Genomic DNA, 17,343 nt, shown 5'->3' with positions numbered 1-17,343 from the left:
TAATTCCCTTTCATAAATCACACCAGCATGACACACATGATACAGCATTACATTTAGTAGACTCAAGCTTTCCTGTTTGAAGGGTTCCTGAAGTTTACTTATTTTTAACCTTGGTGTTTTCCAATGGCTACTAACAATATAAAAATGTCCGTTTAATTCATTCATTGTATTCTTTGATCTGTACATTGGAGCCTTTTGAAGGGGGGTTGCCTTTTTGGCCATGAATGCAGTTTGATTCAATTGAATTAGTTACGGTAAAAGCATCTCTGGTCCTCAAGCTAGTACTTAAACCAAAATGTATCTCAGTAAGTGGGATTGGTCGATAAGAAGAGCACTCCTCTGCATGTTTGTACATCTTTAGAATTAGAAGCAGCTTGATTCAAACTTGAGGGAATTTCACCCGTCTTGAATGAGTGTACATCCATTTTCAACAAAGGATCTCTCAACATGCTATGGGTTTTATAAAACTCAGCAGTGAATCCATCTGGACCAGGAGATTAGCCCTTTTTGAGAGATGCTACTGCATCAAAGACCTCTTCCTCAGAAATCACTTTTCCATGTTGGATTCTGTCTTCAGATGTTTGTGGAGGTTTACAGTTTGAAGCAAAATGAAGATGTCACTTGTTGATATAACTAAAATCCTGAAATTCTATTTTTTTTTTATAGAAACTCACACAGTATCAGTCTGGGTGTTGAACATAAATGGATTTACTATCATGACATGTTTGTACACACAAACACACACATACACAAACACAGGCAGACATACGCACACTCAAGTGTGTGCAAATATACACATGCGTGGGAACGCACACACATGCATACACACACACACACACACAAAAGGATAAAGTCCATCCCATCTGCAAAACATTAATGAGTAAACTTTACAGTGAGCCTGTCTGTTTCTTATTGGGAATGACTTCTGAGGTTGCGCCGGTGATGCACAGATCATTTGGGACAATTAAATCAGAAGCAGAAACAACATTTTCTCCATACATACATACATACATACATAAGCTCTGCCTACTTCAGAAGAACACAAGACTCCTGAGCAACAGCCAATTTCAGGAAATTTACTGACCATTTGGGGAAGCCCACTGTCTGGGACAAGACTCAGGTGAGCTATTTGGTCAAAGCCCTAATCCCAGGGAGGACAATGCTGAAGCAGGTGTTGATTGCCGCTGTGTGCGGTGCTGTCATGCTGACCGCGGGTATCCTCATCGGGCACTATGGCATCAGCAGCGGCAGCTCGGCCCCGGCCTGGGTGAAGGATGTGGCGCGGGACGTGGACGAGAGCCTCATTGAGAAGTTCCTGTCTGAGGTGGACAACATCCAGATCCAGGAGAACCTCCGGTGAGCTGATGACTTGTGATATAAACCCAAAATGTCTAGTAAGGCTGACATAATCCTCTTTCAGTCAGTCACTCATTCTGTTCATTAGGTTTAGTTTATTTGCACAAATAAAAACTGAGAAAACAGAGGAAAAAATGAAATACAATCTGTGCAGGTGAAGTAGGAGGCTTATAAGGAGCTTATAAAAAGGCTTCACCCTACCAAAAAGTTTGGCTTTTTTTATTTGGTTTTGTGATTCAATGTCTTACAGTGGAAGTGGAAGTATCTTGGTAAAAATAAACATACATAATGATGATAGATATAGAGACTTGCTGTTTGCATAAATACACTCTAAACACTATGGATTCACTGGGGTTCCTCTAAGGTCCAAGGGAGCCAATAAGCACTTTTGGGTTCCTCACTAGATAACAAAGGTCCCTAAAGATTCCTTGAAGAATCCCCATATATCAGAGGTCCATCAGGTACCATCAGGGTTCATGAACTATTTGTCATCTGGTTCCCCTGGCATTCCCTTGTGGTTGCAGTCTGAAGGTTCCCCAAAGCCCTTTTTACTTTTTAGAGACTACAAGAAAAAACAGGGCAGGGCTTCCTTGCATGCAAAGAAATCACTTTAATAAAAGTAATCATGCCCACATGTCAAACATGAAAAGAGATGGCACATCTTCCAAAGTCAAGAAAAAAATACCACAAAGCATTCAGGCACCAACTTACACACAACACATTTCAACCTAAACAGGTGTTCTTCGGACAGTGTAAAAAGACCACCACTGTTCATTTTTGACATGTGGACACAGTTACTTCTATTAACGTAATTTTTTTTGCATGCAAAGAAGCCCTGCTCCTATTTTTTCTTGCTTGCGCTGCCATTTTTGGGCCCTTATTCTTTTTAAACTGTCTGAGTTTCACTAGAGACTACAACAGCCAGGACACAGTGTGTAATTACTGGACTGGAGCTTTCTTCATGCCCGTTTCCCTGCACATAGGGAGTTGACCAAAGTGCCTCACATGGCCACAACCGCTGGAGACGAGCGGACGGTGCAGCTCATGCTAAAGAGATGGCAGGACCCGGATACCGGTCTGGACCAGGCCTGGAGAGAGGAGTACATGGTCTACCTCTCCTTCCCCGACCCCAAAAATCCCAATAAGGTCACTGTGGGTGAGTCAGCGGGTTGGTTAATGTGTCCGCGTGAAAGTGGGGATGGTCACACATGTGTAGGTGCTGGACTGGAAATGATCTGAACGACTGTGTGATGATTTATTGAATGAAAAATATATTATAATGTTTTTAATTATTGTGCCTTCTTGTGAAATAATGAGTATTTGCAGTGTCTAAGCTTCTTCCAATAATCAATCAAGTGAAAGAGCCTGAAAAGGGAAAATAAAAATCTTATGAGATTTGTTCCACCAGTCAGAGACTGAGTTTAAATTCTGTTTTCTGAATTTGTATGGAATGATTGAATTTATTGAAATTGAAACTGATTAGAGAAATCAAACTCATGATGCACTTTCCAAGTTTTTATCCTATTAAAACCATATTGCATTGAAAAGTCCTAGATATGTTGTTTTCTTTAAGATATTAAATTGATACTGGACTCTTGATTTGTTGACTTGACTTAATGTTTCTACATTTAGACTTGAGACTTGACTTGAGACTTTTGCCTCAAGACATGAGACTGACTTGGGACTCGAGTAAAGTTGACTTGGTCACACCTCTGATCATTACGAATGCTAAGAACTACCGGTCTAGATGAAATCATCCCAGTTAAAAGAAGCTCAGGGATAAAGGGTGATTAACAGTTGAGCGGTCGAGCAAAAAGTTATCGCAGGATCATCAAAAAGGAATATTACTCAGTGAGATGGAGCCAGAGTGTGTGATTTTAGTAGGCTGCGCTCCATGGGAGCAATGACAGCTGTGTTGTATGACAAGTTCAGTACAACTGATTTTTAAATATCTGTAACATATGGATGTGTGTAACATTATTCCAGACAGGCAAAAATCCCCTATTTCCCAAGCCACTCATGAATGATTAAATTTAGATTGTGTTTTCCATCAGAAGCAAAACTTTAGCCAAGAGGAACATTTTGTTTATAAACATCATCAGAGTAATACATTCCAGATGCAATTACATTCCCCAGAGAACTGGAGCTGGTCTAAAAAAAAGAGCACATCGATGGCTAACTTCATTTTTCATAGTCACTCACACTGGCATAGCTTTCATTCCTCCAGTGGCCCCATTAGTTTCAGTTGTTTGCAGATCAAAGGATCAGTCACCATGAGTTGTTTGTTTCAGTGAGCCCGTCCGCCGCTGTGCTGTACACTGCCAGAGAAAAAGAGAAGCTTTATGGTCCGGACCAAGACGACCCAGAGGTGGTTCAGCCCTACGCTGCGTATGCCCCTGCTGGACACCCACAGGTAAACAGCAACATCTCTGTATATCTGACCATACACTTTAGAGCAGTGAATTGTATTTGAAGCCATTTTCAGTTCAAAGTACCACACATAATTCTCTAAATCCTTACGCTTCCCCCCTGCTGTCCAGTATGTGTGTCCTATACCTGATGTCCAGCAGGCCAGCAGCTCTCACTCAACTTTGACACCAAATGTGGATTTTTATTTCACCTTTTCAGGCTATTTACTTGACAATTGTAGTTAAAAACTTAAGGGCTGAAAACATTAACTCTGTCACAAGAATAAAAAATACATTAATCATAATGATTGAAAAAATGCGAATAAATCTGAATATCAGATTTTGAAATATATCTAAACATCGTCTCACGACCCCCAGGTTGAAAACCACTGCTTTTAAGCTAGGGACCCAACTCTGTAGCCCTATGCTATATTAAGTTTTATTTTTACAACCTTAGCCAAATTCACATGCGTATAGGATAATATCAGCACACCACACACCAGGGGCGGACTTAATGATTTGGGGGCCCTAGGCAAAGGCAAGCATGAGGCCCCCTGAATCCCAACTCTGTCGCTTTTTAATCCATCCTGTCTATATATAAACTTGGGTAGCTTTGCTTATTTTATTTTTTTAACTTCTCTCTCAGCTACTGATGCAGTGGCAAGGACAATAAGCTTAAAGTCAAGTGGCAAATCTCCCTAGAATAGCCCACTACAGCCTGAGTAATGGGGGTGACCATGATTCAAGATTGAAATAATTTATTGTAACAAAAATAGGGGTGTTTTTCAACAATAATTTCATTAAAAATAAGTTTACATTAGTTCTATTCTTGTCTTTTGCGGGGCCCTCTGGCTGTCAGTTGCCTACCTTTGCCTAAAAGTAAGACCGCCCCTGAAACCACACAAGCCAACGTCTTATAGGTACATTTTAAGTAATGTGTGTTTGTCAAACTATTGCGCAGAGATAGATGGATGAACAGTTTGGCATAGAGACAAGCGAATGTAAGATAATGGCTGAGAGCTGAGAGATCATCAGATGGACTCCCTGTGTTTAAACTAAGCGAAGAAGTAAAAATTCACTGAATCTATAAAAATCACATGATTGTCAGGATATTACTCCTCACTGTCATGCAGTGCAGGTCACGACCTTTGAGGCTATTTGAGGCTCCATTCTTAACTTGGTAGCACTGTTCTCTGTCATACATGATCATTGTAGGATCGCAGGAATATTTTATCTATTGTCAAGACACTCTGACCTTTGCACTCCTTACTATTGGTTGATTGTAATGGTGATCTAAGAAGTTAAGTTCATTCTACTGTAGCACTCACTATAAGTCTGACTAGCGCTGACTAAACACCCGCAATGTCAACAACAACATCAAGACCCGTAAAACGGTAGAAAAAAACACAACAAAATGCATAAATAGCAAAAAAATAAAAAAAAATAAAAAAAAATAGCCCAGAATTGTGTCTGTAGGCAGTAAAAGCCAGGTGTGAAAAGCTTTTATATTTTTTACTGGTGCCATAGAGCCTTGCTGTTTCACAACTGGAGCAGTGTCCTCAAGGCCAAAACATTTCACATGCCTTATCAAGCAGAGATAACGTTAACGGTTATGGTGTCAACCAGGTTCATAAACCAACAAGAGCCCATCTGTTAGGAATAATAAATCTAGCTGATTTATAGTACTTCTATCTGTGTCCATCTGATTTCAGGGCAGGAGGAGGCCATAATAAGGATTAAATTAAAGACATACAATTTTGTCGGTCAGCATTACATAAAATATATCTGAAACCATAAAGTACCGTGGAAACACAATGTCCTAGTGAAGCTGTTGTCAACCTGCGGGTCAGAGCTTTCCCTATAGGGAGTCGCGAGATGATTTTTTTTTTCTTTCATAGCAGCTGATGTACTAATTATCCAAGAGCACTTTGCTGACAGAGTGTTGACAATGATTTTAGGGGAAACTGGTATATGCCAACGAGGGGAAACCAAGTGACTACCAGCGACTGAACCAGACACTGGACCTAAGAGGAACCATCGCTATCACCAGATATGGTGGAGCAGGAAGAGCTGCTAAAGTGAGTATGCCTACACATTGCACTAATTATTGCCATCTTGAAAAATAATAATGTTGTAAGTTTGGCTACGTTTTTGTGTGCTTACATTTGTAAATGATGAAAAGTGAAAAAAGAAAGAGCAAAAACAATCTGTTCAGGTGAGACAAAAAAAAAAACAAGGGACTATCGTCAAAAGGAGACAGAGACACAGATGAATTGGGCAACAGAAACCAAACTACAGTAAAATACTACACAAATAACAAAATGCATACATAACAATTAAGAGAAACTGGGCAACTCCCAGGTGGGAATGTCTGTTACAGTGGGAGTGTGAGATTGTGTGCTCGATAGATAGATAGATAGATAGATAGATAGATAGATAGATAGATAAAATTATCTGCCATGTTTTCTCTCATCCAGGCCATCAATGCAGCACCCTATGGCGTTGCTGGTGTGCTGGTCTACACAGACCCTTTGGACATCAATGATGGCCTCATGTCCGATGTCAATGAGACTTACCCTCACTCCTGGTACCTGCCCCCCTCCGGTGTGGAGAGAGGCTCCTTCACCAGCCGCTATGGAGACCTGCTCACACCCTACCTGGCTGCCAAAGGTAACCAGCCAACACCAGCATGGAAATGTACAGATGTAGCCTTTGTTGAAGTCCCACTTTTTACTGCGTGCTTACTCAACTGCTGCTGCACTTTGGCTCCGTCACCCTGTGAAGGGAGGCTTTTACAATGGCTACCAGTATATAGATACACATAAACATAAAATCAAATCATATATAATCCTAACTAGGTGTGGAATATTTAACATTTATATGAAATTCCAGCTAAAAAAGCAGTGAATAGTGAACAGTAATTTTATTTATGAGTTGTTGTTATTGCTTATTTTGCAGAGGAAACCTATAGAATTCCAGTGGAGAACATTACGGGGATTCCTCCCATTCCAATCCAGCCAATTGGATTTGAGGATGCCTACGCATTGATCTGGTTTGTGATAGTGACAATGCTGCTTGTTGAATTGGTATGACCCAAAAAATGGTTGGTGATGAATTAATTCTACTGTTTTTGATTGGTGATCACAGTGAGCTGGGTGGACAACCGGCTCCAGCTGATTGGCAGGGAGCATTCAACTGCACCTACAACTTTGGGGGACCTGGTTTCAAACCCACATCTGCCTTCAACAACAGGTAGTCAACTGTCCCAAAATTCCAGCACCAAATACATTTAAATGAAAAAATACTTTTACCTTTTTGTCAATGTTGCTGGACTTAGCATACACCTATTCACTGATACAGGCCCAAAAAAATGACAAAAAAATTTTGATTTCTAGAAATTTTATGTCAAAATTAACAGACCGTCTCTTTCCGGTACACAACACATTTCTGTTGATGACTCATACTGCACTGCATTGTAAAAGAAAACTTTGTCGTTTGTCGTGCAACTAGATAGCAGACCATTCCTTGTATCTTTCAAAAGTAGAAAGTTGAGAGAGTCCCTTGTCTATATGAACTTCTGGATTTCTGTTCCAGTGATGTGAAACTGGACATCTATAACCATGAAGAGGTGAAGAACTCTTCTAATGTGATGGGAGTCATCCGAGGGAGCGTCGAGCCAGGTGAGACGTGACCACACCCACCAGCCAAAATTCAGCCATCCGTCGTCATCTATTTTCAATTTATGGCTACTGTGTTTGAATGCTCTATGTGTGTGTGTGTGTGTGTGTGTGTGTGTGTGTGCTTGTTTATGTCCATAGACAGGTATGTGATCTATGGGAACCACAGGGACAGCTGGGTCCACGGTGCCATTGACCCAAGCAGCGGGACATCGGTCATGCTGGAAGTGACCAGGGTGCTGGGCAGGATGGTCAAGCAGGGTGAGGAGAGCCGTAACTGACTGACTGATTGACTGACTGACTGACTGACTGACTGATTGACTGACTGACTGACTGACTGGCAGACAAACAGACTGGCTGACTGACTGTTCCTCTCTGTGGCAGGCAAATGGAGGCCTCGCAGGTCTATTATCTTTGGAAGTTGGGGAGCAGAGGAGTTTGGCCTCATTGGGTCTGCAGAATACACTGAGGTGAATTTTAAGCAATCCACAGCTGACTAGACACAACAAGCAACACTTAAAGGATAAGTTTGTCGATTTTTGACCTATGTATAATTTGTCTCTTACATACCTGTAGCACTCGCACCCGCAGACAATATTGACTCCCCGAGTCAGCAGTCAGTTGAAATGGCGAACTCACCGAACTTAGCGCTGAACTTATCCTTTAAATGTAATGCTAAATGTTTTTTTTTATATTTGGACATACCTACTGACACTGAGATATTTAAACTTGCTCTTTGCTTTCCCTCAGCAATACTTCGCCAAACTCAGTGAACGCACTGTTGCTTACATCAATGTGGATATATCTGTGTTTGGTAAGAAGAACTGCCTTCGCTGCTCACAAGTAAAAAGTCTAAAACCAAATCTTTATTAAAGAACAAGTACGCTAGCACTTTCCAGGTGCTCAGGAGATGTTGAGTGGGTGGATATGCATGACTGGACTGAGTTAAACTAACTTACAGACACTTTATAAAAATACCACCTGTTAACATCAAAGTGCTGTGGTAGCACAGTTGTTGTAACCAGGGTTATTATATTATAGTTTATAGTAGCCTACTGCTATTTTTATATAGTTTTCAATTTTTATTTCAACTTCAGTTTAGTTTTAGTTTTCGGTGTGGGTTTGATAGTTTTACGCTGCATTCAAGTGATGTCAGGTCATACTCTGAGTCAAGAATATGTCACAACTCGGCCATCCGAGTAGTTTGCATTCACATGCTTTATTGGAGAAGGTTTCCTCAACTGTTTCCACACACTGCCAGCCTTCTAGGCTAATGCTAGCAATCGAGCTAGCGATAGCCTAGCTCGAAAGCAATCTTCAGCTATTTCAGGGGATTATGAATGTAAATGCCACAGGTAACTGAATGCCGTAGCACTATAGTTATCAAGGAGTATCCATGTCTTTTAAATTTGTACTTGTGGTTCATTTTAGGCTTTATTGTTGAAATTTCTTACGTTCACGTAGCCTAGGACTCTGTGCTGTTCAGCCATGTTGGAAAGAGCGATTATCAAGATGTGCTGCATCTACAATCCCGATTTCTCCAACTTGATCATGCGACATAATAAGGTGTTTATGTGGCACTAGTCGAAAAATCTTTCAGACTGTAAATCCGACACCACTTGAATGCATTAGTGTTGTTGTTTTTTTTTTATTTATGTTTTTTTTTTTTACAAATGTTTAGTTTTCTATATTTTGTATTTTTGGTAGGGGTGATAATCATTAGTGACCCTAATCCAAAACACTCACTTATACTCCACTCTTTAGCCAACGCCACCCTCAGAGCTTCAGCGATTCCCTCGGTGCAGAATGTCATCTTCACAGCCGCTAAACAGGTGAGGCCTGAACCCGAACACACCTGTCAGGTCAGCACAGTGTTTCACTGGCATTTCAAATTGACCAAAAACATTCCTGGGTTCCTGGGTAGCACCACTATGCAAAGCCACTAAGCTGCTTATTAAAGAAACCCTCCTCTCCTGTGTCCTTGTGTGATACTGCCACATGAAAGTGTGTTCGCTCTCCAGGTCAAAGCACCTGGACTGGACTCCACATCTGTGTATGACAATTGGATCCGATATGCCAACAGAACCAGCGCTGCCCATGGAACCATTCCCAGGTAATGAACTACAGTTACACCTTTCTATGATCCTACATCCTACACTCACTAACAGAACTAACAGAGTTATGAAGGTTTTCATTCCAACTAAACACTACAGCAGCTCATTTTACCACTGCTGTGTGAAGGTGTGTGATTAGTAAAATAAGCTGCTGTAGTGTTTGGTTGGAACAAAAACCTGCAGACTCTTCGCCGTCCATAACACATCCAAAATCTACACCAAAGAGCCTGACCTATAATCTATAGTTAATAAGCTGCAGCAGTCTTGTGATCGGACATTTGTGACCAGAAGGTTGTCAATTCAAATCCCGGAGCAGCTGGGACAATCTGGGCGGGAAAAGGGAATGAGAAACTCTGCTCACTTCGTTCAACAACTCACACTGAAACGCCCTTCAGCAAGGCACCTAATCAAATTGCTCCAGTGGAGCTGCTCATTGGCCAACAGAAGACTGTGGCTGTATTGGTGGATGTGAATGTGTGTAACTGTGTGAATGAAGCAGCCCCAACTGGCCTTCCTGTTCACCACAACCAAACATGACAATAATGATATGCAGATATACAATAAACTGTATTTGTTGCCTTTCATTTGTAGTAGGTAGTTATCAGAACTGACCATACCTTGCTAGATAATCCCACCCCCTTCCCAATATTTAAAGCTCCTTCATAAGCTAATTAGGGGTCCAAGCACGTAGTGGAACCCTATTGTATTTTCTGGATTTCTTCTTATTTCTTGTGTCCATAGATTCTTTGGAAGGTGCTGAGTCCAATCCATGTATCACTCAAACTAAAGACAAAAGATGTCTGTACTCTCAAGATGTCTGTAAAGCCATGTTTAAATTGATTAATGTGGGGCACTAATACAGTTATAATATTGTTTCTGAGGCTTTGAGGCCTTTCAATATGGGTTGGACTATCGCCTATGACCAATCACTTGTCGCTTTGTTTTGTTTCCCCACTGTGGCACACCAAAGATACGGTGACCAGACGTCCCGGTTTGTCCGGGATTGTCCCGGTTTGTCCGGGATTGTCCCGGTTTCAAGATGGGTGTCCTGAGTCCCGACAAATATCTGCAAAACACTAAAATGTCCCAGTTTTCAACATTCACTACCAAATTGTTCCGGTTTTCACCACAATTAAAATAATAATAATAGTATTATACTTGTTTTCAGTACTTACATAGACATTTATCATGTTCTGTCCTGCTCATTATTACCTAACCCAATCCAAAAAACATAAACAATGCACCACATAAACTATGTTTAGGTGGATTTTTGGAGACAAATCATCATTTTGTGTTTGCTGAGGCGCTGTACATGGTGTTGAAAGGTGCTGTCACTAGGTGTGCAAAGCGCTGAAATAATTGTCCCCCGTCCTGATGAAAAAGCCTCTGCCAAGGAAGTTGGCAGAGTGGTTAAGCTCAGGTCTTTAGAGCACAAAGTCGATGAAGAACTGTGATCATTTTGAAGTTTCATGAAAAGTAAATCAACACTAAATCACATGTGCAGAAAACTCAAAGCAGGTGTTTGACATAATCTGTCAATGGCTAAATACCTGATTTGGCGTGTTATCTGGCCCATGTGAGTTGATTTATTCATTAATGGAGAGCACTACAAAGTTCTATAAAGTGATTAGCACTGTCAATCATAGGCTGCAGTATCACAATACTTGGTTAGTTTCTCCACAATAAAATCATAACACAATAAAATCATAAGTTATTTTATTGTGGAGAAACATGCCAAATCAGGTACTGAGCTTAACCAACTCAGCTTAACTTCCTCTTTGGTGTGCCACAGTGGGGAAACAAAACAAAGGGACAAGTGATTGGTCATAGGCGATAGTCTAACCCATATTGAAAGCCAGGAGTTTGGCTCAGTAGGTAAAGCATCAGTTTCCTGTGTGAAAGATTGTGAGTTCAAATCCAGGCTTGTCCTTTCTGAAGTCTTAAACCATCAAAAACAAGGGGCATGTGTTCCAACAGGAAGTTTGGCTATTGCAAATGACTTAAACAATGTGGTTGCAATAGAATCTTACTAATCTAGAAAACTTGAAAGAAGTCATGGACCAAGACAAAATTAACCATAACTAATAGACTGCGTCTGATCTTCACAACATGTTTGTGTGTCTGTCTACTTTCTGTAACAATTTGTTTTTCTGGATTTATGTGAATTTGGGTCCTAATGAAACTTAACGTGTTCAGGTTTTCTCTTTTTCTTGTTACAGGGTGGGATTTCTGACAGGAGCAGGTAGTGATTATGCTGCCTTTGTCCATTACCTGGGGATCGCCTCGATGGACATCTCATACACATACGACAGGGTACGATAGACGTCTTCATAAACTCACTACCTGAAATGTTTGGAATATGTGGTTTGCAGACAAACCCTGATATGTGCCTTTCTCTCTTTCTGTCTCTGTATGGGAGAGAACAGTATGTCAAATTATAGGTTGAAATTGGCAGTTTGGCAATTTTCTTGCTTATTGCCAAGAACATATACTTTTTAGAGTATGACTTCTAAATCCACCAAGCAGAACTTGTTACGATAAGATGTCAACTTTTAGATGTGATTCACCTGTAATACCTTTGTCATCTTCCACCTGAATACACCATGGGGGGCGGTATCAAGCACTGCAAATCTATTTTAAAAGTTGATGTTTCCTTGATGTAAGTGCTTGGTGGACTTCATGTATACTGAGATGAAGAGTGGAAAAGGTTTTAAGTTGAAAACCCGACACATTTTGGTGTGCAGATTGATATGATGTTCTCTCCCATACAAGAAGAGAAAAAGAGAAGGGCGGGTATCGGGGTCAAGAAGACAGACAGACCAACATTGGACATATAAGCCCTAGTCTAGTCAGTCATTTAATTCCTATTATATGAACATTTTGTTTTCCACAGACAAAAACAAATGCTCGAATTTACCCTGCGTACCACACGGCATACGACACCTTTGACTACGCCGCTAAGTTTATTGATCCCGGTGAGCAGTGCTGGCTCTCTTGCTATCGCCTATCACACTTTCTTGTATTGAACTTCTTGTACAGCAGTAGCCACTGTTGAAGTCCCTCTTCCTTCAGACAATACTTTCTTGAATGTTACACAGTAGGAGCAAATATGTATATTTTAATACAAAGCTGAAAAGAGAGCAAAACCTGATTTTCCCAAACAATTCCTCTTGGGGCTGGAGCAAATTAAACCAAACTCCTTAATTTTATCCCTAAAATGCCCTTAATTTCTCCATTACATATTAATCTATCTATTCATGGGTTGTTTCATGAAGACACTAGTAATTAAGGGATTTTTTATGCTTTTTGTACATGGTTTAAAGCTTAATAATGAGTTATTGATGGAATGTTCCTGTCTCCCTGATTTTTTCATTACAGTATATTAGAAAGTAAGCAGTCAAAAATTAAGGGGGTGTTTAAGGGGGTTTCGATGGGGTCTCCTCCATTAATAACTCCCTTAACTAATTGTAATGAAATATAGGGTGAATTCATGTAAATTCATGTAAATGTAAGGTTATTTTAAGGGATTAGTGCTTCATAGTGAAAAGTACAGTAAGTTCAGCAAGCACGCAGTAAAAAGTGGGACTTTTACAATGGCTTTTACAATCTGTATCTGTCTCTATTTTACCACTACACATTATGTTAGCCTCTCACCTTCTTTGTATCTTTGTGTATAACCTCTCTATCTACTGCCTCTTTCCTCTCAGGGTTCATCAGTCACCAAGCTGTTGCCAGGACAGCGGGGAACGTCCTGATTCGACTGGCCGACAGCCTGGTGTTGCCGTTAAACTGCAGTGACTATGCTGAGATTCTGGAGATGTACCTCAAAAATGCACTGCACCTCTACCAAGACCAACTCACAGCTAAGAACATCTCCATGGGTAAGAGCAGCAGGGGGGAACGGGGGGATATTACAGTAGTCGGCTGGCCCAACACAGACTAATGTAAATCTAATGCAGGTAAGAGCACTAATTAGTAGGTTCATCACCTTGGTTGAAATTTTGCAAATATAGACATAACATGTAACTTAGATTTGGTAATTTTGGAGGGTTTATGTTTCAGTGTCTCAACTAAAGAATCTGATGTTTCATAATGGGGGAGACAACCTTATTTATTTTGGAGGGTTTATGTTTCAGTGTCTCAACTAAAGAATCTGATGTTTCATAATGGGGGAGACAACCTTATTTTGCTGGGTTTTACTTGTGTACTGCCACCATCTTGCCAGCTGAAACAGGAGAATCTCTTGAGTTACTACATTACTTCTGATTGGTTGAGCTGACCGTAAGCTTGAAGCTCATGTTACAATGCTTCTGATTGGGACTCGCATAAACATAAAGCCACTGATGTGGCAGGGGAATGACTTTGAAAACCCCTGAATCAGTGAAGAGAACTGTCTTCAGGCTGAACAAACAACAGAAGCTGCATCAATTTCCCATACTAACAGTCACAGGAGAATAGAGAGTGTGAACTCTTCTCTGTCTCGTTTCAGAACCACTAAAACGTGCGGTCGCCAAGTTTCGCTCTGCAGCCACTCAACTGGATCAGGTGATTCAAGGTTCAGACCTGGCAAATGAAACGTAAGAGCATACACACACACACATACACAGACACATGTATACACACACACACACATACACACACAGACAATAATGCACGTATAAACACATAAACACATAAACACACATATAAACAAATTATATTGTCAAACAGCCACCTCTGTTTCTTCTTAGACCACTGAAGGTCCGAAGGATCAACGACCAGCTCATGCTGCTGGACCGGGCTTTCTTAGACCCGCTGGCTTTCCCAGAGAAATATGGATACAGGTAAAAAGACGATGGTTTTATTTCAAATTTCAGTGTGAAACACATTATAGGAGACAATGATCGAACACCTAGCTTCTGAAGGACTGAAATAAATGCTCTTTCAGAATCAGAATCACTTTTTTCACTAAGAAAAACAAGTGTATGGGAATTTGTCTAGGATACAATGGCTAGTAGACTATATATATAACTCATTCTCAACCCATTCTCTCACAATGTAGGCAGGGTGGCATACAGTGGGTTAAAGCCATAGGTGAGAATCCAGTGCAGTGGAACGAGATACCATTAGACTGTCACACTGAATAGGATGGAAATGCATGGAAATGAGATCTGAGCCTTGACATAGTTCTTGATGCTTGTGTGGCGGAGTGTATAAAGACCTGTACAGACTTTATAAGTAGTGCAAGAGTGTGCAAACAACACAAGGTAATAAAAATATGAAATATATGAGATGCTACAAAAGTGCCGTAGGGTCACTGGCATAGGTGCTGTGCTGCCATCATCCTAACCACAGGGAAATATGGCAGCTAGCTCAAAACTTTATACGTTGTAAAGATGGCAGTAAAATATTTTTTCTCTGTGTCTGCCTCTCTTGCATCTTTTTCTGTGTTTCTTTATTTATCTTTCTGGCCCTGTCTATATTCCTCTCTAGATGGCATTAACATTACCAGGAGTGGTTTTACCTCAGCGCCTTTGTAAATTTCAATCTCGACCAGAGCAACGTGTGTGTGATCCTCCATCAGCTGCTCCATCATGGTTTCACCTCTCTTCATTTCCTTGTGTTTCACCCAGACACGTCATCTGGGCCTCCAGTGGCGCCAACCTGCCTACCTTCCCGGGTTTGGCTGATTCCTTCGCCAACGCCGACTTACCAGAACTGACCGGCGGCTGGGAGAAGGTGCACCACCAGCTGTCAATCCTGAGCCAGGCCATCGAGGGTGCCGCCCACACGCTGGATGACGTCATATAGAGACGGACGAGGAAGGAGGAGCCAGCACTAACTCAGGGAGATTGAAAAAAAAAGAAAAAGAAAAGAAAAGACAGGGACCCCCAAATAACCTGAGCACTGATGGAATACACCCAGATAGGCACACACACACACACACACACACACACAATGCCAAGAGTAGCCTAGCATACAATCTTTGTGACGTGTTCAGTCTCTGTCATAGGACTGAAGTGTGAAGTTTGATCATTATTTTCATTAAAGCACATTCAAACCAAATTGTAACAGCTGTCTATTAATTTCATGAAGTTTATGCCCGACCTACTATTCAAATTAGCTTTCAATTAATGGAGAATACTTGCCTAGAATGCAGGTACCGTGATTGCTTTGACGATGCCAGTTTATCTCTCTGTCTGAGATCAGATACACATTATCAGACAAACAACAGGAATACAGTGGAGAACAACAGAAACAAAGACCCACAGACAGGTACAGCCACATTTATAAATTACTTAAACCATTCTGAGGAACATCTGAGTGGAACCAGTTGATTGCTCAAGCTGATTCTAAGGTTGGCAAAACTATCATATTGCAGTATAGACTGCACCTTCTTCCTAGTTCTTTGCTCTATCACAGCCTCCAGGGGCTCTGGGGTTAGGCCAGTAATGGAGCCTGCAGATGTTGCTCCTGTCCTCAGTTGTGATATAGCCCAGTGTTTCTCAAAGTGGGGTCCGGGGTCCTTGAGGGGGTTCTAGGGGGTCCCCAGCAAAAAGGGGAATCATTTATTTTCACTATCCCTAAGTAACACAATGACAGAATGTATAACTATTTTGGTCACGGGTTTCATACACTTTCTGTAATAAAACATCTAAAAGCAAAAATCTTATCAGATGGGGGACCCTGGGACAAAATCTTATCAAATGGGGGTCCATGGTTTAATTTGTGTCAGTTTAGGGGTCCTTGACGTGAAAAGGTTTGAGAACCACTGATATAGCCTGTATGTGGAGCTACAATACCTATACTTGCCACCAGGGGGCAGAGAGCACATCGAGACCATAGACCAACAGTCCATATACACATATTTTTCATTAGGTTAGGATATAGGTGGAAAAGATTTATTCAAACTTTAAATGAAAAAATAACACCATCAGCTCCCTCTCGCTTCTCTCTAAATCCAACTATAGATCCTGCACTCTTCTCCTCCATTTTCCTTCCTATTCTGGCTCTCATGTAAACACAGTCGGCCTCCCCTCTCCTCTGGTTAAAGTTTACAGTATTAATCACACCCACCTGAGCCCTTAGAGCCGCCGTAGAATACACACACACAGCTCGATGGTAGAACTGTTGAATACCTGAACAACTGTGGGGTTTTTATTTTTTCATTTATTTCTACTCTTTATTTTCCCAGGGAACAGTTGCTCTTTTCAGTACCACCTCACTTCACACTCATGCAGTTAGACATTCACAACTGAGAGCTGCCCAGTTCAACCACCGTTTTCTTATGTTGGCAACAGAGCAGCTTATGAACCATCTCAGCATATTGGGTGGTATAGGCTACAACCTATATATAGACCTTGTTGTAACTAAATCTTTTGATGAGTTCAGGATTATGAGACATAATCTATAATCCATGCTTTTGGATTATATATGGATGATATCTTGCTGGCAGCAAATTCTACTGACATTAGTGTATGGCAAGAATGAGTGCCTGGTTTTGGTCAAATCTCTCTGTGCTTCTTGGTATTTTTAAACCTTTATTTACCTGGGAAAGATTTGCATAGCATGTGTGCTCTTTTCAGCAACGCTCAGCTTCACATTCACACAGTCAGACATTCATATTTGGAGAGCTGCCCAGTAAAACCACAGCCTTCTATTGTTGGCCAGTGAGCAGTTTCACTGGTGCAGTGGGGGGGCTAAGCGCCTGGCTCCAGGATACCTTGAAGGTGATTAGTGAGGGAACAGCATGTCCCTTTCATTTCCTCTCACACAGATTTTTCCCAGCCGGGCATCGAACCAGTGACC

At 41.1% G+C, this 17,343-nt stretch overlaps 1 protein-coding gene across 1 annotated transcript; it reads left to right on the top strand.

The window, feature by feature from the left end:
* Positions 1–1,159: 1,159 nt before the first annotated feature.
* naaladl1 (N-acetylated alpha-linked acidic dipeptidase like 1) lies at positions 1,160–15,345 on the top strand. Its single transcript, XM_071532878.1, has 19 exons — positions 1,160–1,356; positions 2,340–2,512; positions 3,648–3,769; positions 5,723–5,842; positions 6,242–6,434; positions 6,723–6,816; positions 6,912–7,016; positions 7,359–7,444; positions 7,583–7,702; positions 7,826–7,911; positions 8,192–8,255; positions 9,206–9,273; positions 9,463–9,554; positions 11,775–11,868; positions 12,449–12,530; positions 13,263–13,436; positions 14,045–14,132; positions 14,286–14,378; positions 15,168–15,345. Exons 1-19 carry the CDS (start codon positions 1,160–1,162, stop codon positions 15,343–15,345), a joined length of 2,229 nt encoding a protein of 742 aa, XP_071388979.1.
* Positions 15,346–17,343: the final 1,998 nt, after the last annotated feature.

This window comes from Centroberyx affinis, unplaced genomic scaffold, assembly GCF_046629955.1.
Source record: "Centroberyx affinis isolate AG114_WGS23_722 - 3 ecotype Tasmania unplaced genomic scaffold, CSIRO-AGI_Caff_v1 ptg002266l_1, whole genome shotgun sequence".
Lineage (NCBI taxonomy): Eukaryota > Metazoa > Chordata > Actinopteri > Beryciformes > Berycidae > Centroberyx > Centroberyx affinis.
Note: the sequence above shows the minus strand (reverse complement) of the source record. Positions and strands in the feature narration are given on the sequence as shown.